This window comes from Squalius cephalus (genome assembly GCF_949319135.1).
Source record: "Squalius cephalus genome assembly, chromosome: 3".
NCBI lineage: Eukaryota > Metazoa > Chordata > Actinopteri > Cypriniformes > Leuciscidae > Squalius > Squalius cephalus.
The window spans coordinates 8940733-8963811 of record NC_137124.1 but is presented as its reverse complement, the minus strand read 5'-3'; the positions used below and the strand labels follow the sequence as shown (position 1 = coordinate 8963811).

The following is a 23079-nucleotide window of genomic DNA, read 5'->3' as shown; positions in this document are numbered from 1 at the left end:
GACCTCAGTTTCCTGCATGTGTTTTACACTAGTTGTTCCCAGGTTATTCTGGAGTCATGAACGCTGCTTCAGTGGTCCAGAAGCTGGCAGGAATATCTGGAGCTCTTGCAGTCGCAGCAGGTGCTTATGGAGCTCACGGTAAGAGTCATTGTGTTTTGTTTGGCTGACGGGACTCTCTGCGTTATGAAGATTAAACATGTAGGCTATTGCACGACTGGGCACCAGAGAGGTCGAGCGTGACTGCGCGCACATGACCTCAAAGTTGTAAGCTTTTCTGCTACTCTTTCATGTGTTTGTTTCTTGGACAGGTTTCCGACACGGTGAAGCGAGTGAATACCAGAGAGAAGTGAGTATATTTGGCTATTTATGTTCTGTGTCTTTGTCCCACTGTTCATCTTGCATAAAGTATTATCTAAAAAAACAAACTGTTTTTTTGTGTACGCCCATTTCCGCCACATAAGATTAAAAAAACAAAAAAAACATGCTTTGGTAAATAATAATGATTATGACAAACCGTTTTGACGCAAGTCATAATTTTTGACATAATTATACTTTTTTTTTTTTGACTCCTTATGACTTAGTATTTCATAATTTAGATATTTAATTTCAGTTATGCCTTAGTATTATACTTTCAAGTATATCTTTATAACTTTATCTCATAAGAATGACCTCTTTTTATTCATTTGGCTAGTTATGTTCAGTGTCTGTCACATTGTTCATCTTGCTGCTATTGTTATCTAAAAAAGAAATCTGATTTATTGTGTCTGTGCACAGTAAGTCTTTGGTATGCCCATTTCTGCCACATAAGAAATAAAAATTGCTTTGGTAAATCACCTTTATTTATATAGCGCTTTTTACAATACAGATTGTTTCAAAGCAGCTTTACAGAGATGACAGGGAAATATCTAAATTATTTATTTATCTCAGTAAATCACAATTATGACCTAAAAAGTCGACATTATGATAAACAATCTTGACATAAGTGAAATCATTTAAAAAAAAAAAATTAACTTAGTATTTCATAATTTTGATATTTTATTTCAATTTTGCTGTAGTATTATACTTTTAAGTATGTCTTTATAATTTAATCTCATAATTATAACTTTTTATCTCATAACTTTTATTTGGTATCTTATTATTTCAACTTTTTATGTCATATTTTTATGCTTTTTTTGTGCTGAGATACATAGATACATTTTTTTTCACTATGTAACCCACATTATTAACAGCTAAGGCAGAGGCATCATTATGAATGTGATGCATTATTTATAGTTATTATTCAGGACAAGGTGCAATGCAACTAAATGACAGTTCTGCTCTTTGTGTGTGTCTTCAGTTGTATGATACAGCAAACACGTACCACTTCTACCACAGTCTGGCGTTGTTAGGAGCCGCTCGCTGTGGGAAACCAGCTCTGGTAATCACACCTCTCATCCTCATTCTTATTATAACATAAACAGTTTCAGCTACTTATGATAACTACTGATATCATTGAGATATAGACAGAAATTGAGTCACCTAGCTTTCTAAAAGTGTCCCAAATTGATCTGAATTCATCTTATGTATTATATCCATTATGTCTTTCATACCCGTCAAAGATATGGCTTTCTGGAATATTTGTTTGTGATTCTTTGGTGAAATATTATCTAATGATTCTAATCTGCATAATTGACAGTTGTCTCAGGAAACCGATTTCCTAATAGAGGTTTAATTTCTCTTGTTATATCCATCTTCGGTCTCATGTTTCTAACGTTATTAAATAATAGATAAAACAAATCAATGTGTCATGTCCATTTATTCATTTATATGCCAAGTAGCCTTGTAAAAAGTCGTTATTATAATATAAAATAAATCCCTTTAGGGACAGGATGATACAAGTCCCCTGCACTATTCTGTGATGATAAATAAATAAAAATCATAACTCACCCTCCTTTCTGTGAAACAAAAACCAAATAATTCCATCAGAATTCATGGCTACTTTTGAATGGCCATCAATAGAGATATAATGATATCAATAAAATATATTTGCTTTGTGACCATGTTGGCATACATTATCAATCTATCCTGTTGAAAGCACCACAGCTGCAATTTCAGCAATCCTATATGTCACGGATCTAATAATCTCGGATACGACATGTATGTAGACTGTATGATGATGAATGGTAGGCTACGACGCAATTAATATAGAAGAATAAAACGTCATCAGCATGAGCTAGTGGTGAACAAACAGAGCAAGATGAATCAAAATTAAGCAATTGTGTTTTTTATGAGTGCTTAAAAAAGGAGAGTAAGTGAAAGAGAATACGGACGTGGTCATGGATTGGGAAAAGAGGCCAACTTGGCACGTCAGTTTTGCAAATGGAGCTTGAGGTAAATAGTTTTAAGTTTTAGCACCATGATCAATACGCCTTTTCATTTTTAGTCGGAGGTCGTAGCAGCAAACACACTGTGAGATGATCGTGCAAAAGTGTTAAATGATCTCAGGCTATCTTTGGTCTTTGAGCCTCTCTCACTGTACGACGTAGATCCAGCGATTAGGATCCACGACCACAGAGATCAATCGCCACGATTGGTCATATTTCATCTGGGACGACCCAATATCATACAATGTGTACCGGGCATGAAGCAGAGTTTGTATTAAGAATTGAATGAACATCATAAGGAAGCGATCACGTAAATAACACACTTTTTTTTCTCTCCTCAAGGCGGGTGCGGTCCTCCTCACTGGCATGGGCTGCTTCTGTGGGCCGCTCTACCACCAGGCCTTAACCAACGACCCCAGCTTCAGCAAGCTGGCACCAATCGGAGGCTCGTTGCTCATCGTTGGCTGGGCTGCAATGGCTCTTTGAACCCTGAGATGATGTTCTGTTTTGTCATTTGAACAAGAAAAAGAGGAGATATGGGGTGGCTGAAGGAGAAAGGGTGGAGAATTTCACATCTTATCTAAAACTAAAACCCTTTTCAGTCACATCTGGAAAGTGATGATAAGGCCTTGGGATCAAACATAACTCTTTTATTTCCCTCCACACTGTCACAGGCATCTTTATTTTGTCAGCATGGGAACAAAAAATACTTGTGAGAAGCTTTCCTTATTACCGTGAGTGAGTCACACTCTGGGTTTCCTCATGTCTTGAAAGCGTTTGTACATATGTTTCCTTTGTTTGAAAAAATAAAGCTGTCTGAGAAGTTGATTGCCAGTCTGACCTTCTGATACTGGAGGAAATGTCTCTCCTAACGTCTCTCTCCCAGATCAACCGTCTCGATAGCCTTCAAGCTTTTGATCCTCTATGTGTGACAGTACAAAGCAGTTCATTACCGGCGACCTCACTTTTAGGGCTTCCAGTGTCCAAACTTATCTTTATTCAAATGAAAAGTGAAATCCAATGAGGTTTTAATTCCAGGGCCTGTGTCTGTCAGCACACAGCTGAGTTGGGAACCTTTGAAAATGACTTTATAAATCCTTAGGTCAATTTGCAAGGGCAGCTTCATAAGCCAACTATATTGCGGAGAGAGGCTTCTATTGATGCGGCACGTCCCAATAAAGTGATCACGCCACTCGTAAAACCCTGATTAACTCGAGCTATTAGAAGACCAGTGCAAATCAGGGCAAGGCAATCAAACCACTTTAGTCTCCTCATCACCGCGCCGATAGAAGAATAAGACATTTCTCTGTGCTTGCAGATAGACCGAAAGACATTCATGCTCATATTTGAAGGACTGAATAATATAAAGGCGTTTTCAGATAATTAGCGTCTCTGGAAAGGTTACTTTGTCGTTTCCTCTTCCTCCTCCCTGACATTTCAATAGCACTGGGAATTCCACCAGTCGCTCATTACTGAAGTCAGATCAGAGTCGTCTTGTTAAAACCCATAAAGGCGTGTACATGGCGCTCTGCTTCACGAGGCCGTGTTAAGTGTCTCCTCCCCGGCTCTGTCTGGATAGATGCAGCCAGGAAAAATCGATGTTTAAAGCAGCCAATACATTGCAGTGGCCCTGTGGTCATTCGGTCGTTAAATTCTCATCGCGCTTGAATGATCTTTCGGCGTTTGAACCAGCAGCGCTGTGGGCAAGCAACTCAGTTTCACTACAATTGGGTAAGCGGTCAGTGAGGTAGGTGTTGTTAATTGCGACTCATGGGAGTCGAAGTCTCTCTCTGTCGGTATTCACATGGCCTCGCTTCCTCCCCTGAACGCCAACTGACATTTCACACTTACCCTCGCTTGTGTGGGCAGTGCCAATTCATTCCCCGGTCTGATTTACCGTGACCTCGGTTGTCGAAAGAGACGTCGTCTGAAGGTGTGGGAGGTTATGATTTTTCCGCTTTGAATGAAATGCCCACACACACTGATATGATTACCCAAACTCTCTCTTTCCCGCTCGCTTTTCTAGGCGTCAATCATCCCAGAGAAGAGTGTTAATACAATTTCGCTTCAACATTTCAGTCTCCATGAAAAGATCATCATTCTTTCTGATGTGCTGCTTCAAAAGCTGTCACTACATTCTTCAATGTTAAAAAATCTCATTCGAAACCCGGCCTTTTCTTTGTGCGTGAAAGGCAAGTGGATTGTGTCGATACAAAAGCTTGATTAAAGCGCTGAATAGAGAAGAGTTTTGTATTATAAATGAATATGTAATTAAATGCGCATTAGATTACAGGGTTCAGTTGTTAATTAGAAGGTGTAGAACTGCTGGAGAGAACGGAGCTGAAGAAGTGAAGAATTAAAAGCATCTCGCTGTCTTCGGCCTCCGCCGTTTCTTGTCAATTATCTGCGCTGTCAGCCTCTCAGATGCTGCTTCAAAGGGGAGGTATTTCAAGGTAACACCGCAACACAACGGGACGCTTTTGATCACTCTTCACCTCCTGGAAAAAAGACTTGGAGCTGAGGAGAGGTGAAGTTTAAAAGCTGCCAGGGGAGCATTTGACTGGATTCATGGTGCCTGGCTTTTCAAATTGGGTTCTCTCACACTAAAGGGCACTATATATAAACTATTTTTAGGTTGCAGACCAGACCTGTAAAACAAAATAGTGGGTAGTAAAGGATACATTATCAGTTAAATGTAATGCATTTTCCAGAGAATATTTTTTGTTTTGGCATTGGGTATCATGACAATTTAATTAATTAGTATGTATTTAATTTCTCACAATTTTGTCCTTATAATTTATTTAGGAGTGGGATTCCACTTTAAAGGAAAACAGCCAATAGCTTTTTGTTTATATCACAGCTCAGTCTGAGCCTTTGAGCTCAGTAAAGCCGCAGTTTCCTCCTAATCTCTAACCGTTTCTCCTCCTGATCTCCTCCACATCGCAACATCACAATACAGCATTCTGTGCAGAATTCAAAATGTGTGAACGAGTGACCAATTTTAGCTGCAGCTTCAGTGTGTATTTATAGTGCAGGGGGCGGGACACTTTAGATTCTAGAGAGCATTTGATTGGGTGTGAAAATCTGATGAGAAGCTGAAGTGCAGAGTGATATCAGCAAAATCATTGATAAGTGAGAGACTAAGGCTGAAATCGCATACTTACAAGGTAAATACAGTATGTGACAAGAGTGTGTCCGAATTCACAGTACTCATAAAAAGAGTAGGCAAAAAGGAGCCAAATGAGATTCTGAAGTGCACATATGATGGACAATTTACTATTCCATGACTCAGGCCACGGGAGAGGATTTGTGAATGACAGTGAGGTGATGCAACTGACGCTGGGAGGTCACATAATAATGACAACATGGCAAATGTATGTCTGTATTACATTCATACTACACATAGGCTATAGAGCACACTTTTTTAGCAGTCATGAAGTGATTATTCAAAATAAGTATAATAATTTTAATTATTAAATATAGTAATTTTGGACGCAGCCTCTGTTTTTAATGCTATATCTTTTAAATGTGAATTGTCATTGTTTTGGAGCACAGTAGTTTATAGATAACACAGTGGTAGGTAACATATTCATACTAAAAGCCAAAAAACTTCAATTTCGATTTCATGGGGACTTTAACACTGATCCTTTCTATTCTTGCATCAAAAAAAAAAAAAAAAATATATATATATATATATATAAAATTTCAGATGGCACTTAGAGGCTTTTGCATCTGAACTCTTCATTTATATATATACAGTATATATATATATATATATATATGAAGAGTTCAGATGCAAAAGCCTCTAAGTGCCATCTGAAATTTATTTATTTATTGCACAAGTCATACATAAATTCATTCATTCATAACGTGCATGAACGAATAAAAAAAAGGAACAGGAGGAAGAAAATCTTATGGTACCTGTCGCTTATTTGTGCACATCAGAAAAAAATAAAAAACAGCTGCTTTATAAATGGATTTTCTTCTAGAATGATCATTTTTATCAAGCTTGTATATTTAAGTTCAGTAATTTCACTTTAATTGGAATGAAAATTACCTATTAATTGTCATTTAAGTGAAATTACTGAACTTAAATATATGAGCTTGATAAAAATGATAATTCTAGAAGAAAATTTCAGATGGCACTTACAGGCTTTTGCATCTTGGAACTCTTCATATATATAACCATATGATATTAAAAAACATTAACCAATTAATTAGACTAGCTATTGTTGTGAGACATAAATCAGTGCAAATAGTTACTATCCCTTATACCGTCATTGCGCCTAATCATGGTCAGGATAGACTTGCGTCCCTTTTAAAGTACTACTAATCCCAAGATTCTCGGAGGAGGTCCATTATTTCCGCGAAAAGTGTTGCCAGTGGGAAGGTGCGAGCTGGGGGACCTGTTGGAAATGACGGGAGCTGAAATCCTGTTTCACTAAAGAAATCACAACAAGCAACCCGGGGTCTAAGGCAGAGAGCACCGAGCCAGCGGAAAACAGGGTGTGTGTAAACTGTAAAGAACAAGTGTCATCGCTGAATCTTGAGGTGTTTTAGCTGGTTAGCACGTTAGCTCGCTCCACACCTGCTAGTCGGCTCATTTGGGCTGCTTGACTTACACGCATCTCAGTGGACACATGAAACAAACATATTCTCCCTCATACAGCACAGGTCATGGGGAATTCTTCTTTAGATGACATATTTCAGAAGTCTCGTCATGTTTATAATAATTAACTGTAAAGCTGTTTCGCTGGAGACATTAGCTGGCTAATTAGCTATAATCTGCCCACTGATCTACATTCCGCTGCAGTCGCTATGAATAACTAACCTGCGTGTAACTATTTAGGTGTTATTAACTATTAATAAATAGTTTGGGTAGTTAGTGGTACTGAGTAGGACTTAAATATAACGGTTTTGTTTCCTTATCATTGGTTTGGTGTGTCGATTTTTTTTTAAGTAACATAATTTAACAATTATTTAAATGCATACATTTAATGATAATCTTTGACGTTATATTGATAAATGTGATTATTTTGGGACAGTTTGGTAATATTGTAGTGGTTTCTCTCAGGTAATGCTCAATGGAGACGCTCATGAGTGCCGTCACTGCCGTGGCGCCGGTCAAGCGCGTGCCCGAGGTGGACTTCCGCTCGGGCACGACGCTGGAGGAGCTGTCGGCGCAGGTGCACGCGCTCGTGCTTCTGGAACAGGGAGAGTTCGGGGACCAGACCGCGCTCGAGGTCCACACGGCCAAAGACTTCATCTTTAATATGCTGGGTGAGAAGAATACCATAGTGAACAGTGAACACACTTACTTAAATATACACATAATAGAAACAACACTTTGATTCCTTGTGAGTTTTCATGAACCATCATCTCTCTCTCTCTCTCTCTGTGTGTGTGTGTGTGTGTGTGTGAGAGAGAGAGAGAGAGAGAGAGAGTGAGAGAGAGAGTGAGTGAGTGTGAGTGAGTGAGTGAGTGAGTGAGTGAGTGAGTGAGAGAGAGAGAGAGAGAGAGAGAGGGGCACACCTGGAAAACCCAACATTATGAGGACAAAATGTCCCTACAAAGATGCCAATATCTGAAATCTTTGTGGGTGAGAGGAATATGATTGTGAACACACACACATATACACATGATATAAACAACACTTTGATTCCTTGTGAGTTTTCATGAACCATCATCTCTCTCTCTCTCTCTCTCTCTCTATCTCTCTATCTCTCTCTCTCTCTCTCTCTCTCTCTCTCTCTCTCTCTCTTTCTCTCTCTCTTTCTGTGATGGGTAGGGTTAGTTTAAGGGGATATTATATACTGTACAATATAAAAATCATTATGTCTATGGAAAGTCCCCATAAAACATGAAAACACAATGTGTGTGTAGATTCTGTCCAAACATCATCATATTACTGCTGTCGCTGATTAGATAAAGTGAGTACAGTAAAACCACCCTGGTATACATTTAGGTATGGATCTTTTTTTTTTTTTTTAATGTCAAATTGCATTCAGGATGTTTGGAATGAAGTCATACTCATCGAACTCTTCAAACCAAGTGTGTATTTGATAAAACAGATGAAAAAGACTGAAATATGCCATTTATTTAAGGTATATTTTCATTGAATTTCTCCTGGTCTCTGAATCAGATCTTGACCCGAGTGAAGCTGTTTGTCCAGTAGGTGTCTCTAGTTCTCCTTGGTTGTGTTTTTCCCTCTGTATTTCCCACCAGATCTCCCCAACACCCCTTTCTAATCTCTTGCTCTCCCGTCTCCATGCACACACACACACAAACTAAATGTCATCCTGTTTTGTATGACATAAGTGAGGCAGAGAGATTTGCAGGACTGTATTGTTCTCTGAAAACATCACTGGAGCTGCTTCACATAATCCTGTCAAACGCTGGATTTGCTGACAGTTTCTCTCCTTCTCTCTCATTCTACTTTTGTCTTTCCCTCGCCTGCTGTTTTTTTTAGCCATAGCCTGTTCTCTCCTCCGTAGGAAACCTTTTAGCCTGTAGCTCTCGTCTGTTTTAGTTTCATTTGTTCCATTGTTACCTCTGACTCATCCAGTCATTGTTTTGTTTGTCGTTTACTTTTGGACCTTTGTTTACTGACGTGGATATGGATCTTTTTTTTCCTGCCATCCTGTTAGTGCAACGTTTATATTTCTTTTTGTCTGCCTCCTGTTGCTTTCTTCCTTTTTAACCCCTTGATGTTCAGCCAAAAGCTTCCTACTTATTTTTTTCTCGTTTGCTGTTTCCATCTCCCACTCTCTAAACATATGCAGACATTTTCAAAGCGACATCCATCACACACCTCCTGAGAGTGATAGATAGACAGCTTGTTATTTTTATGCCAGGTAGGAGACTCTTCAGCATTCATTTAGAGTATTCTGCCTCCTTATATACAGTGTGATTGGAAAAACTGATGATTCACTTTTGTTGACCCTTACCTATCCATGAGAATTTCGATGTTAAGACGCTTCAGAAGATCTGTATGGATTCTTATAGTGCAAGTGTGGCACTGATCAATTAATCATTATGATTTCTGTTTCCACACCTCCATGACCTGCAAACATTAGCATACCATCTGCACGCCAGCCTCCAGACTCAATACAATCCTGCCAACATATTTCTCCCAGAGGAGCTTATTAAACTGAAATAGTGTTAAAAATGTAAAGGGCAAAAGGGATCATTGTTATTGTAGAAAAACTAAAAAAAACACTCTGCATCAACGTTCTGGTGTGAAGGTCACGGGCTCCCGGAAACAAACACCAGAAACAATTTTTATGTCGATGGGTCATTCGCTAATAATTACGTACACTAACGTATTTATACGCACATTTGACCTATTAATGAAAACTGCCTAATTAACATATGAATTTGTTCTTAAAGGGGCATTCCACCCATTTGAACATTGTTTTTTATTTAAAGTGGGTCATATATGTAGTCGAAATGTAAAATAAATTTTGAATTTGGTGCCTTCGTGACCGAGGAAAGACAAAAAATAACTTCAGGACGCATTTGTATGAAAGACAACAACTCCCACAATGCACCACATTGCACAGCTCCGCAAGCCACTCCCACTAATCCAGAAAGCGCATATCTGCCTATAAGAGAAATCACTCTTCCGTCTACAAGGCTAGCTACTACCAGAGCTTGAAATTCATTTCACATTCACACAAAATGTCTAGTTAGTTGGCGAACTCATTAGTGCATTACTCCTCGTTTGTATTTCTTTCGAAAAGGTGAATTATTGCATGGTACCTGGATGTTCAGTCAGAACATATGCGGTGCGAAACTAGGATAGTTCTCAACACAAACGTCCGTGTCCTCGTCTGATTCAGAGATTTCGTCCAGGAGAAATTGTCATCGTTGAAATTCTTTGCCGCAGACGGACTCTATCTCTGTGTTCGTAGTTGCATCTTACAGTCTATGAGTTGCATAGTGAGATCACCGGCGCCACCAGTCCGCCCTAACTCGAGCCAGTCCGGGCTCCTCGTCCGCGGCAGGCAGGTCTTCTGCCTCGGCTGCTCTTCGCTATAATGCGGCTTGTAAAGGCAGCCACAAACACCTGATTCAAGCATCAGACTTCCGAAATCCTCTTCTTCTATATCATATTGAGCACTCTCCTCCGCTATTGTCATAACTTTACATCTGTCTCCACAGCGCCTGTTAGCTTAGCTTCAAACAAGATGGAGGATATTGCTTTCAGTTTCAGAGAGTAAAGTCCCACCCACTGATCTGTAATAGGTCTGTAGCGTGAGCGGGTCCCGCCCCCTGGGAAAGATGAGGAACTAGTGCTTGTAGTCTCAATAGAAATCCCCCCTCTTACACTTCCTCCTACAATGACGCAAAATGACGATTTTTGCGTCATTGTAGGAGGAAGTGTAAAAGGTAAATAACGGATTTCTCCCGTCTCAGGGGAAAATGAGAGAGTGTTGCACGACCATTCAATAGTATGACTGGGTTTCTAACAATGCAAAGCTTAATGCAAATGGGTGGAGTGTCCCTTTAACCTCGTTCTAATGTTGATGAATTTGGAGTGTTTTCAATGTATCTTTCAATGCCACCAAGAGTATTTTTCCGTAAATTTAGAATACATTTTAAAACAAAATTCATTGATGAATCATGGTTTGTTTGTGAAAACGTTCTTGCGCAGATTTCGTGTACGCATTCTTAGTGAATGAAACCCAATGCTTTAGTCCAACTGAAATCCTACCAGGTCTTTTTTTTTCCCCCTGTGAAGTCAGACTTAATGCTGGGTATAGGAGGATCTTTGTTGACATCTTTGTACGCATGCGCGAGTGGTTGTGTGGCAACAAATCAAACAGTATTGCGGGCAGTAAAGACGCGACGAGCACTTTCAAGAGAGTTAGCGGGCAAAATCCACAATATATAAGCACTTTAACATCTGAAGACCGGAGGAGGTTTGGAGAGAAGCTCAATTTGTATTGGTGACAAAATCGAAGTTATTCAAAGCCCATATGAGATCTCCGCTGACTGTGCATGCAACTCCCCAAACAGTCGAGGCATTTATACTTGACGCAACTGTTTTGTTTTAGACTGAACACCAGACCATACAACTGATTTAGACGCGCAAACTGGGTGATGATGAGATGTACTAATATCCGTCTGCTCGGGCAGATTCGGCTCAAAGTCGTGCATCTGCGGATGCGGAGAGCGCGCGCTGTTAAGCCGAATCTGCCCGAGCAGACGGATATTAGTTTTTTTATTACCTTCGCGCTCATGCGGACGCGTCGAGTATAAACAAGGTTTTACAGCTCAGCCACTTGTTTTTTTTCATATTTTTTTTGCAAGTGGAAGATCTTGGTTTACATTTGGACTTGGATGTGATCTTATAGGCTTGAAAAGGTTGGTGACCACTGCATAACGCAAACCCAGTCAAACGTTTGACTGCAGTATCTTCTATTCTATGCGCCTTATAATCCGGTGCGCCCTGTATATGAAAACAGTTATAAAATAGGCCATTCATTGAAGGTGCGCCTCTGCTTATAGTGCGGAAAATACGGTAGTCTGGGTGCTGTGGATCGCGGTTTGGGACACCTGAATCAGAACGCGAAAACATATGACTCGGTTGATTTGACTCAGTTTTATTATTTTTTATTTTATTCAATCTTCTATAAATACATAGTCACTAAGACTTAGGCCTACCATGAACAAAATGAGCCTCACAAACTCGATCAGTAACGTTAGGAATCCAGGCTTCAGAGCGTCCAGGTTAATTGCACGCAACCATTTATTTCTTTTTTCTGGATCCTTTTCGGAGGGAATTCGAAAAAACTTTTTATCAGGCCCCCAACGAGCCGTACAATCGACCACACAGCAAGAGTGAACCATCCTCTTCTCTAAATCCTCCTCCAAACGTGCAAAACAATCAAATTACAGGTATCTAGCGGTGTTTCCTGCCACACGATTCCCGTGATGCAACGCGGCAAACATAAACAATGACGTCACAAAAGATCCGCCTATTGACACACATTTCACAATTTGATTTGATTTCGATTCACAAACTTGCACTTTGTTTTGATTCTGATACGATCTTATTCAATACCGGTTATTTCGGATATATGTCATGAACATTTTTGCTGTAAACTAATGCTGTAAATGTAGTTAGGTACTATAGTATTAAATATTGAAGGTTAAAATTTACTGATTTGTATACAAACACTTATATTATACACAAGGCAGATTTTATAATAATTACATAATCATGTTTCTACTCCAGTTAGTTTTTTGAAATATATACATTTAAATAGTGGCTGGCATAAAAACTTGACGGATTTATTCAAACATACATTAAATATTGAGGAACAGTAAAAAGATATATAATGAATATGTAATATATTGCATATATTTATCAAAATGCTCCTTTCTAGAGTTATTTATCTAGCTGAATATAGTGTTTATGGTCATTGAATGGCTTTTCTAAGGTAAATGTAATAAGTGGCATTGTTTACAAGCTGTTTTATTGACGTCGGTTAAAACACAGATTGAACGATTACATGACATGATAGACTTAAAGGGTTCATGTGACGGTTCTAAAAAAGAACATTATTTTGTGTATTTGGTTTTATGCAATATATTTACATTGTTTTAGGTTTAAAAAAGTCATTATTTTATACAAACTGTACATTATTGTTGCTCCTCTATGCCCCGCCTTTCTGAAACACGTCGATTTTTACAAAGCTCATCGTTCTGAAAAGCGCGGTTGGCCAATCAGAGCACGCTATCCAGTGCATTGTAATTGGCCCAAAAACCTTAAGCATGTGACGGAAACGTCACACCCGTTACCATATTTGGGACATCAGCTCCCAAAGCAATAATGACAGGTGATCATGTCGGCACTATCACTAGATGACCAAGCTGATTGATCAACTTTGCCAGCGCAACTGGACCAGATCGTATCAGATTGGTAAGGTTTTATTTCATTGGGGACATAATTACTAATTATAATGACTTATACTGTCTTTTTACGCGTCACCAACAAAGTAGTTTGGCTTTCGCGACGAAAAACACTGCGTCTCCACGACATGGCGGCAACAATAATACAGCGCAAATAAAAGTTACGCCTTCTTTCTTTGCGTATACATTTGGGCGGTGTTATGAAACTCTGTCCCCACAGACTGACGTCGATTTGTGGAGGCGTGTTTGAACGAAGCGTTTTAGGAAGGTGTGGCTGAGCCTTTACTTTTATAAAGAATATCTCTTTAGGATTGACACTTTGAGCTTTGTAACTCTGCAGATCTTATACTTGCACTAACAGACACATAACACACAAGAAAAAGGAAAACATGAAATCACATCATATAACCCCTTTAAGATGTACTGTGTCTTTCAACACCTTCAGATGTTCATTCATGTTTATTTCATGCTGTAACTAGTAGTAAAGCGGAAGAGATGATCCGTTCACGATCCATCTCGCCTCGTTAAAGAGCAACAAAATGGTATTTATTGTTTGAATTTCATAATGAAATGGACAGAATTTGAAATCTGAGACTTTGTTTCATATCAAAAATAAAGCACAAGGAAGGCTTATTGCGATTTGTTGGATTGTAGCTACAGTGTTCTGTTCATTCATCAATTGAAAACAGCATAAACTAAAAGATCGATTCTTTGGATTTAAGAATCGATATCAGTTCATCAAAATGAGAAGAGTTTAAAATCTAGAAATGATCCAGCATATATCGGACACTGATCGTGTATATGTCTGTGTGTTATGTATTGCTTGGACAGACAGATTATGTAGCATCATTATAACTGTGCGTGAAAACATTCATCTTGTTAATTAAATCCACAACGTTAAGTTATTTTTTCTTGGAAAAAGTCACAGAATGCAGTAAGTGTCCTGTAGAGGTGACTCAAGTCCAAACTTCAATAGGCCTACATTATGTGTAACTCATGCTTTGACAGCAGTGCATGTTGGGCTCTGATTTATGACTGGTAAATGCGTATGCTAACCAGCTTCCCTTTGGCATCTGTCATGCTGTGTGATGTTTTGTATTGAAGGCATTATTCTGTTTTTGTTTTAAAGTGGTCAATACTGGTGACCGTATGAGGGAGTGATGAGTGAAATGCACCTGGTGCTGATGGCTTCTGCCTGTAGGGAGTGATGGACATAATGAATTCATTATTTTTGCATGAACAAACTGGCAATTAGTAAAGCTATTGCTACTTGTGTTGGACAACATGATTTGTTTTAACACCCCTAGAAAAGACACCAATTATTTTCCTTATTTCCCTTGTGAAGGATCATCTTTGGATTATGGGTCATTAAAGCACTATTTAGAAACACATCCATATGGCAGCTATACTTAGTATTCAGTAATTGTCCTCCTCTCAAAGCATCTTTTTATTAGTGGATTGAATGTAAATGAAATGAATGTTTGTGATAAATAATTCTAAAGAAATGTGTATTGACCAATTTCTACCTTCATAAAATATTAAAAAGCAAGATGTTTGTTTTCATTAAAGATTCCACTAGAGATTTGAAATGTTCATTTTAAAGAATTTAAGGAGCAACGGCTTGAATTGCAAAAGAGTTGAGGGAGACTATTATATCTTTCCCTCTGAATGAGCAGGAATGATCTGACTCAGACTGAGAAGAGGATTAGGGAGATTTCTGTCATTTTAGGAATAGCATCATCTTCCTCTGTTTCCCTCCCTTCCTTCCTTCTGCTTTTGTTCCTCACTCACCTCAGAAACCAATTATTTAACTAATACTGCATATTAAAATATGTGACCCTGGACCACAAAACCAGTCACATGGGTCATTTTTTTAAAAATGAGATATATACATCTTCTGAAAGCTGAATAAACAAGCTTTCCATGGATGTTTGGTTTGTTAGGATATGACAATATTTGGCTGAGATACAACTATTTGAAAATCTGGAATCTGGGGGTGCAAAAAAATCAAAACATTGAGAAAATCGCCCCTAAAGTTGTCCATTTATGTTCACGATTGTGCTGCATTCACTCACAAAAATAAATGTTTTATATATGTACGGTAGGTAATTTACAAAATATCATCATGGAACATGATCTTTACTTAATATCCTAATGATTTTTGGCATAAAATAAAAATACGTATATATATATATATATATATATATATATATATATATATATATATATATATATATATATATAACATAATAACAAAATAGCAAACACTAGGTTTGGGAATTAAAAATCGGTTCCAATTCAATGTTATAAAATAAAAATTTTGATTCTGCTTATCGAGTCCTGTGTGTGCTGTTTAATGTGGTTTAAATGTGGTTTTCAACCATTACAGCGCAAGAAGACACGAAAGAGAACCCAATTTGGCAAAAACAGCTGCCTCTCATATCATGTACAAATGCTGAATTGAGTTCTCTAATGTGTTGTGCGCTTGAACGGACAAATACACACAAAATAATGTCAAAATATCCCCGCAAACACAGTCGGTTATTAAGTGAATGTAAACAGTTGAGAAAGAAAATGCATGTGTATCAGTATATTGGATCTGTGCATTCAGTCTTAAAGTGACAGCAGCCTAATAAACCTGTTGCTGTCTGTCATTACTGTTAATCAAAGAAACAAAAGAAAAAGAAAATCACTCACTGATCTTGACTGAATTACTTTTGTAACTTATAATAAGGATACATCTATATTTTATTTATAAAAAGAAAACTATACAGTGTTATTTTACATTTAATTTTAATTTCTGAAATTAGCATTTTTTTTTTTTTTTGCTTATTTGTTCATATTTTATTACTAACTGTATACTTGTCTTTATGTTTGAAATTTATATTAGTTAATCTAGTTTTAGTTGTTCTTCAGGCTGCTGATTTTTGTTCATGGTATTCAGCTGCAACACAATGTTTTGCAAAAAGGCACAGAATAAATATTTTTGATATCTAAATGTTTGACCCTTTTTTTTACCATATTGGAATCAAAACTGGGAGTCGAACACGCTACGCAACACAGGCAACCACTAACAGCTGGCGCAAGTATTGAGGAAACAGCTGTGATTCAACAACAACAGCATATCTTAAACATAGCGAAAACCAAAGTTACTCATGTATCAAGCAGAAACACCGGAACCCCAACGTCTGTTTTCAGGCCTTCCCGCTTTCTCTAATGCAAGAATATGAATTAATAAAAGAATATATCCAATATTAATGCGGGTCCTAAAGCTCTTGCCTGATAACACTTCTTCCAAATTATATTCCTCTGACCTTTTCCTTTTTGGTAATGTTTCAGCCATCTCTCTTTCTACAGTATTTTCTACAATCACTCTCTCCTCCCCATCATGAGCGAATATGACTGATAGGCTACAAGAGTCTTTTGGTTATCGGTCCAATCCACCTTGTTTTTTTCCCCCCTATTTACACAGCCAGGACTATGTACAAACTCAGTTTGCTTTTTTTTCAGCACACACACACACACACACACACACACACACACACACACACACACACACACACACACACAGACAGACACAGACAGACAGACCAGACATCTAGCAAATTGTCACAAAATTGTTTTAGGTGTTGATTTAAATTTTCAACAGTATTTCTCAATAATTATTTACTGCACCTTTAAAAGCATAAAATTTGTCTAAACAACTTAAGCAGCAGGAATTATCTTTAGATTGAGTACTTCATTTGACCTCGGACCCTTTTGAAGACAATTGATTTCACCAATTTAACTTTTTATTTTATTTAAATTTTTTATTGATGCTCTTGGGGTTGGGCTTTCAGCATTTTAAGCTTAAATTGTTTAGAACTGTGATAACATTGCCCTCTTGTCGAACTCCTACCCATCCTATATCTACCCATCCCTCCATTTGTCTTTTTAAAGACGGGTGATATTACCTCTTTATTCATGAATATTCTTCCTTTTCACAGGCCTGGTGCAAAAGGTAGACAAACGACTACCGGTTGCCAATGAATACCTGCTGCTATCAGGTGGGGCCAGGGAAGGTGTTCTTGACCTTAACCCAGAGGACCTAGGTGACTACGCCAAAGGTGTTGACTATGATCTGGACTTCACTCTACTGGTGCCTGCTCTGAAATTGCATGACCGCAATCAGCCTGTGACGCTGGACATGAGGCATTCCCCACCATGCCATTCATGGCTAAGCTTGCGCCTCTGCGATCCCGCGATGCTGATGCGTTGGCGTATCTGCTGTCAAGACGAGATTAATACAGAGAATAAAGATGTGGAGGATGAAGAGGAAGAAACTGGCGGAGTACCAGGCTCAATCCCATCACTACAGCATCCTCAATCATTAGATGGGTGCTACTTCTCTCCGTTGTTGGTTGCCGATTGGTTCTGGAGTGTAGTTGGGACAGCGGTGGAAGACTTGCGGAGGAATCCTCAAAGAGGGATTCCTGTTCCTGATCGTGTGGAGCGTAATGGCCCTTTAACAACGCTGATTCTCACTGCAGGAACTAGCCGTATCCTCTACGACTTGCTTCCAGTGGTGTCGTTTCGTGGCTGGCCGGCCGTCGCACAGGGCTGGCTCACGACCAACCATTTCTGGGATGGTAAAATAACGGAGGAGGAGGCCATCAGTGGGTTCTACTTGCTCCCATGTTATTCTCCAGCTGCAAGTCCCTCAACCAGACCTGACCGTGAGTGGAGACTTGCCTTCTCGCGCAGTGAGGTTCAGCTAAAGAAATGTGTGCCCTACCCAATGGCACAAGCCTTCCAAGCGGCTAAAGCTGTATTGTCAAGACTGTTAGCTCGCCCTCGCACCGGCCTTAGCCTCTACCACCTACGTACCTTGATGTTTTGGGCATGCGATCGCTTGCCGACCAGCTTCCTTAGCTGTCCAGATCACGAGACACCTGCACGGCTCTTCCTTGGTCTTCTTGATGACTTGTCTCACTGCATTCTGGGCAAAAACTGTCCCAATTACTTCCTACCCCAGTGCAACATGCTAGAGCACCTCACGGATGGCGCTGCCCTGTTAGTTGCGCGTAAACTTGCACATTTACGTTCTGATCCTGCAGAGCACTTGAGAGCTGCTTTAGAGCAAGCGCAACAGGCATGCCAGCTCAAACGAGAGGCAGCGGGAGCTGGGAGCAATGGGCATGGGTTATCATCACCTAGCCACGGATATGGTGCAGGATCACCACAGGATGACCGGCTAGCACAGCGACTACAACAGCTGGTGACGGAAAACCCTGGCAAATCAATTTCAGTCTTCCTCAACCCAGATGACGTTACACGGCCTCATTTCCGCATTGATGACAAGTTCTACTGAGTGGACTGAGCTGGTTCACACACTTCCCAGGGTACAGAAACCCTATATGACAGAACTTATAATGGACATGGTCATGTCACTGTGCTTCTGTATCGAACCAAATTGTCTCCACTGAGTTTTTTTTCCCATTTATCTCGCTTTAACAAGGCTGACTACAATCAAAGCACCTGCTTGATGCTCCCATGAGGGTTTAACGGGTGTCACAAATGTCAGGGAGAACAGAAGTCACCGGGGGAAGGATAGATTTTTTTTAGTTATGCGACTTGGATAAAATCAAAATTCAGTCACATCCTGAGGAAATCCCCATTGACAGACTGCACATCAAGCAGACTTGATCCAATTATAATATTCTGTAGAGTTTGAAGAGCTTTAACTCGCTACTTAGCACTACTGAGAATAGAAACTACTAATATTTTCTGCTGAATGAGGGCAGTAGAGCTGGAAAACCAACTAGGCCAAGGTACATCATGATGAAACCGAACGCAATGTTTTGTGTGTGTGGAGAAGTTTGTGATTATTGATCACATAAACTTCTCTTTTTTTAGTCTGTCAGTTACCCTGCTTGCTCCCTTTCTCAGGTACTTTTTAATTACTTTCTTTTAACTGGCGAGTTTTGAGTTTTGACCACAGTCAAAAACAATATGAGTAGAAAGATAGAAAAAGACAAGGAATAACTCGCAAATCCTGGTCTTGTCCTTTATGTACAAGAAGCTGTTGTACAGCCTGTAGAAACAATCTTTTTGAAACAAATACTGTTTGAAGCTAGTTTTTTTTTTTTTTTTTTTTTTAAGTTATATGCCGATGATAGTATATCAAGTATCAGAGACCGTTTTAGATGCTGTATAGAGATAGGTTGTACACTGATTGATGCTAATTGTGCATCCTCTGATTGGACTCTAATCTACACATAAACAGTTCGTGTTATAGTGTAAGGGCTTTTCTTTGTCAATCATTATTGCATACGTTTGAATAAAAAAGTGAAAGTTAGATGTTTAGAGAGAGATCTAGACTGGGCAACAGAGGTTTAGAGAAAGGATAGAAGGAAAGTCTAAAGAGACAGAGGAGTGCGTCTCAGTGTTTTTGTGTGTGTGTGTGAAAGGATCCTACAGCATCTCACTCTTGCAGATTTGCATTGGTAGCTGTGGTAGGCAGAGATGGATGGAGAAAGTCAAACACGACGTCCACTGGATAGATTAGGCCGAACCAATGGGACTCATGGGATCGCAGACATCTGCTCTCACTCGCTCATTGTCTCTTTCTGTCTCCTTCCTAAATCCTTCCCTCTTCATCGGCCTCCATCTCTAGCTGTTCTTTATCCATCTCTACCTCTTCGACTGTGCTCAAGGATTAAAGAACAATATTACATGTGTATTCAGCATAAATCGCATTAGCACCCTGTGGGAGTTGGCAGACTATTCATGTGTGCTGCTGACATGGCTGCTGCGCACATACAGAGCAATCAGTAACAGCGTTGCCTTTGAATGATGGCAAAATGGCGAGGAATAGGCTTTTTCTAGTGGATTTGTTATTCCAGACATGCTACTGAAAAGAGTTTGTGTAGTGTTGCACATGGCACAGGTAGGCTACTATACATATATCTGCTGTATGCCAAGGAAAAGACACCAAAGATAAGTTTTAAAGACTGATTGCTTAGATTAAATGTCATGCGTCATGAAGGAAAGCGGATGGATATCCATTGTAAATTGTCAGGGTTTGACACTGTATACCTTAAAAGGCCTATTTAGTGGGTTTAAATATTGTGAAATGCTTGAATCCATATTTGTAATGCTATTTTCAGTGTATTATGACCGTTGTTTAGCACAATGCTTGATATCAAATTAACAGTGGTACTATGCAACATTTCTGAATCAACTCTATGAATGAGATATTAAGGCCTGCCATGCCTGTGAAAATTACCAAGAGGGTTTTATACAATGATTGCATTTGGGAAAAAATAATGTTCCTGCTGCAGGGCATGATGAAATGTTCCGAATGCATTTCAGGTAAATATCTGAAGAAAGCCAAAGCACATTCATTTTCCTTCACAACTTTTTTTTTTAATAACTTGGTCCCAGTGTTTCTTTATCTGATAGCGTAGTCCCTCTGGTCATGCTGTTGTGTACAAAAGAGTATTTTTGCTCTTGAGCAATGAATGTAAACAACATATTTTACCTCTTAATCAAGTCACCTACTTAAATTCCCTGAATGGAAATGAAATGACGCATATTTAAATGGTACCAAATATTTATACATTTTCATATCACTTCTCTATTGTGCCTCAGAAGGCATTTCTTTTTTCTTTTTCTTTTTTTGTGAGGGGATTGACCTCATTTTTTTTGTGCAATTCTATGTGATGCTGGTCATAGCATGAAATAAAACATTACATCTATACGAAGATTTGTTTATATTTGATATCTATGAATGTTGCTCATCTGAAACTTTTGAAACAAGACATTATCTGTACTCTAAAGAGCAATTCCAGACAGTCTGGTTAAATGTATATCTACATTATATAATGAATGATTTGGTATGATCATACGCAAATCATACGCTGACTTGACGTGATAATCCAAAACCAGATGATTGACGTGTAGCGATGAACTCGCATTTAATAAACACCAGGAACCATCATAGACCAACACCAGCACAAAACGTCACAAGACAATGAACCGGAAATAACTGAGGGTTTATACACAGGATGATAAGGGGCTGATGAGGTACAAGTTTGTATTATAGGAAGAAACCCAAATAAGATTCAGAATTAAAAGGCAGAATAATCCTACAAATAAGGCGCGTTCACACCAAGGACGAAAAATACAATGATAAAGATGAAGTTCTAACACCACAACTATAACGGTAATGGCACAGAGAAACGATATCGTTGGAATCACTTTCAGAATTTTTTTTTTTTTTTTTCAGATGATGAACGATAAAACATTGACAGCCAATCAGAATCCATCCTGATTTAAAGAGCTTGAGCATTTAAAGCATAAACAACGTTAATATATTTATTGTTATCTTAATAGCTATTGTTCTTGGTGTGAATGGGGCTTTAGTCTTGAAGTCTCAGATCTTGTGGCCTCTCTATGTGCAGTACAATATTTGTGCAACAGAGGACACTGTTTGACTACAAAGTGTTAGCTTGATCTTCAACCCTTCGTTCTGTACCGATTCTCATTTAAGAGTTGAAGTTCAGAAGACAGTGTAACTGCCATATCTTTCCTCAGTCTCCCAACATGTTATTCTTTATGTATATAGATAGAAATGTGATCCATATATCCAAAAAATCTGGGACATATGCTTGGAAATAATGTTGGGGTTTTGAAAGACTAAAACAAAGATATTATTTTAAAAAAGAAGAGTTATTTAAGATTCTGCACAATTTCTAGGTCACTAATCAGATGTCGTTTATGATGTTTACCACGTCAACGAATAAGGCTGGAATAACATGGATTTTCAGGATTTGCACTAACTCGTGGAGGCCATGCCAGCTTGAGTGCTGATGTCTTTAAAGCAAAAGGGAGACAGATATTAAGACTTTCAATTCAACTTTCCCCCAAATATTATAATTTGTAATGGGAAAATACACTGCCTGGCCAAAAAAAAAAAAAAGTCTCTGTTTGGATTTAAATAGGCAAATGCTTAAGAGTCAATGACTGGATCATTATTGCAGTGATTATGATGTTTCTACATGTTATATGTATGTTTGGCAACAGTTCTTCTAACTCTAACTGATGGAGTGTGTAGCTTTTCATTTCTTAACCATGTAGGAAGTCACATCATGGCCATATTCCAGGATGACAATGTCAAGATTCATCAGGCTCAAATTGTGAAAGAATGGTTGGGAGGAGCATGAAGAATCAGTTTCACACATGAATTGTCCAGACCTTAAATTAATTGAAAGTCTTTGGGATGTGCTGGAGGAGACTTTACAGAGTGCTGGACTCTTGCATTGCCAATACAAGATCTTGACCAAAAACTGGTGCACCTCTTGATGGAAATAACATTTATTTCCATTGCAAGACTTGTTTTGAGAGGGCAGTGTATGTATTAAATTAGAGAAGAAACCAAATAGACATGTTTAACTAGTAATCTCAGACATTTGGACCTCATTATTGTTCATTACAGTTACTGGACTGACCCCTAACCATAATAAACTTGTGTTTAGGATTTTAGATATGAATTTAAAACATTATGTAGGCCATTTATGAACGCAGATTTTGCTATTTTGACATTTCATATCCTCCGAGATGGCAAAATCTGCTCATACTTTCATCTCAGCTGACTCACACACTCCTGTTAACATTGGATTGTACGTCAAGATGTGTTTGAGGTTGATTGTTGTGATCATTATGCTGCAATACAAATCTAACAAGTATTGATTTCCTGGCTATTGTTCCTACTACTTATATATGCTGTCTAGTGTTTAATAATTGAAGGTAGGTC

The 23079-nt window shown here is 38.7% G+C and overlaps 2 protein-coding genes across 2 annotated transcripts; both read left to right on the top strand.

Moving 5' to 3' along the window:
* The first annotated feature begins 2 nt into the window (after nt 1-2).
* On the top strand, nt 3-3191 carry tmem256 (transmembrane protein 256). The gene is made up of 4 exons (XM_079867692.1): nt 3-138; nt 309-346; nt 1337-1417; nt 2706-3191. Exons 1-4 carry the CDS (start codon nt 57-59, stop codon nt 2847-2849), a joined length of 345 nt encoding a protein of 114 aa, XP_079723818.1. The 5' UTR covers nt 3-56; the 3' UTR covers nt 2850-3191.
* A 3547-nt stretch (nt 3192-6738) lies between these two features.
* Nucleotides 6739-22225, top strand: tmem102 (transmembrane protein 102). Its single transcript, XM_079867677.1, has 3 exons — nt 6739-6869; nt 7438-7643; nt 17270-22225. Exons 2-3 carry the CDS (start codon nt 7448-7450, stop codon nt 18631-18633), a joined length of 1560 nt encoding a protein of 519 aa, XP_079723803.1. The 5' UTR covers nt 6739-6869; nt 7438-7447; the 3' UTR covers nt 18634-22225.
* Nucleotides 22226-23079: the final 854 nt, after the last annotated feature.

What these genes read in the sequence shown, in the direction of transcription:
- tmem102 (XM_079867677.1), top strand. Translation starts at nt 7,448, where the DNA reads ATGGAGACGCTCATGAGTGCCGTCACTGCCGTGGCGCCGGTCAAGCGC. An exon ending in CTTCATCTTTAATATGCTGG is followed by an intron (nt 7,644 to 17,269) that starts GTGAGAAGAATA and finishes TCCTTTTCACAG; the next exon opens with GCCTGGTGCAAAAGGTAGAC.
- tmem256 (XM_079867692.1), top strand. Translation starts at nt 57, where the DNA reads ATGAACGCTGCTTCAGTGGTCCAGAAGCTGGCAGGAATATCTGGAGCT. An exon ending in AGGTGCTTATGGAGCTCACG is followed by an intron (nt 139 to 308) that starts GTAAGAGTCATT and finishes TTTCTTGGACAG; the next exon opens with GTTTCCGACACGGTGAAGCG. An exon ending in CGAGTGAATACCAGAGAGAA is followed by an intron (nt 347 to 1,336) that starts GTGAGTATATTT and finishes GTGTGTCTTCAG; the next exon opens with TTGTATGATACAGCAAACAC.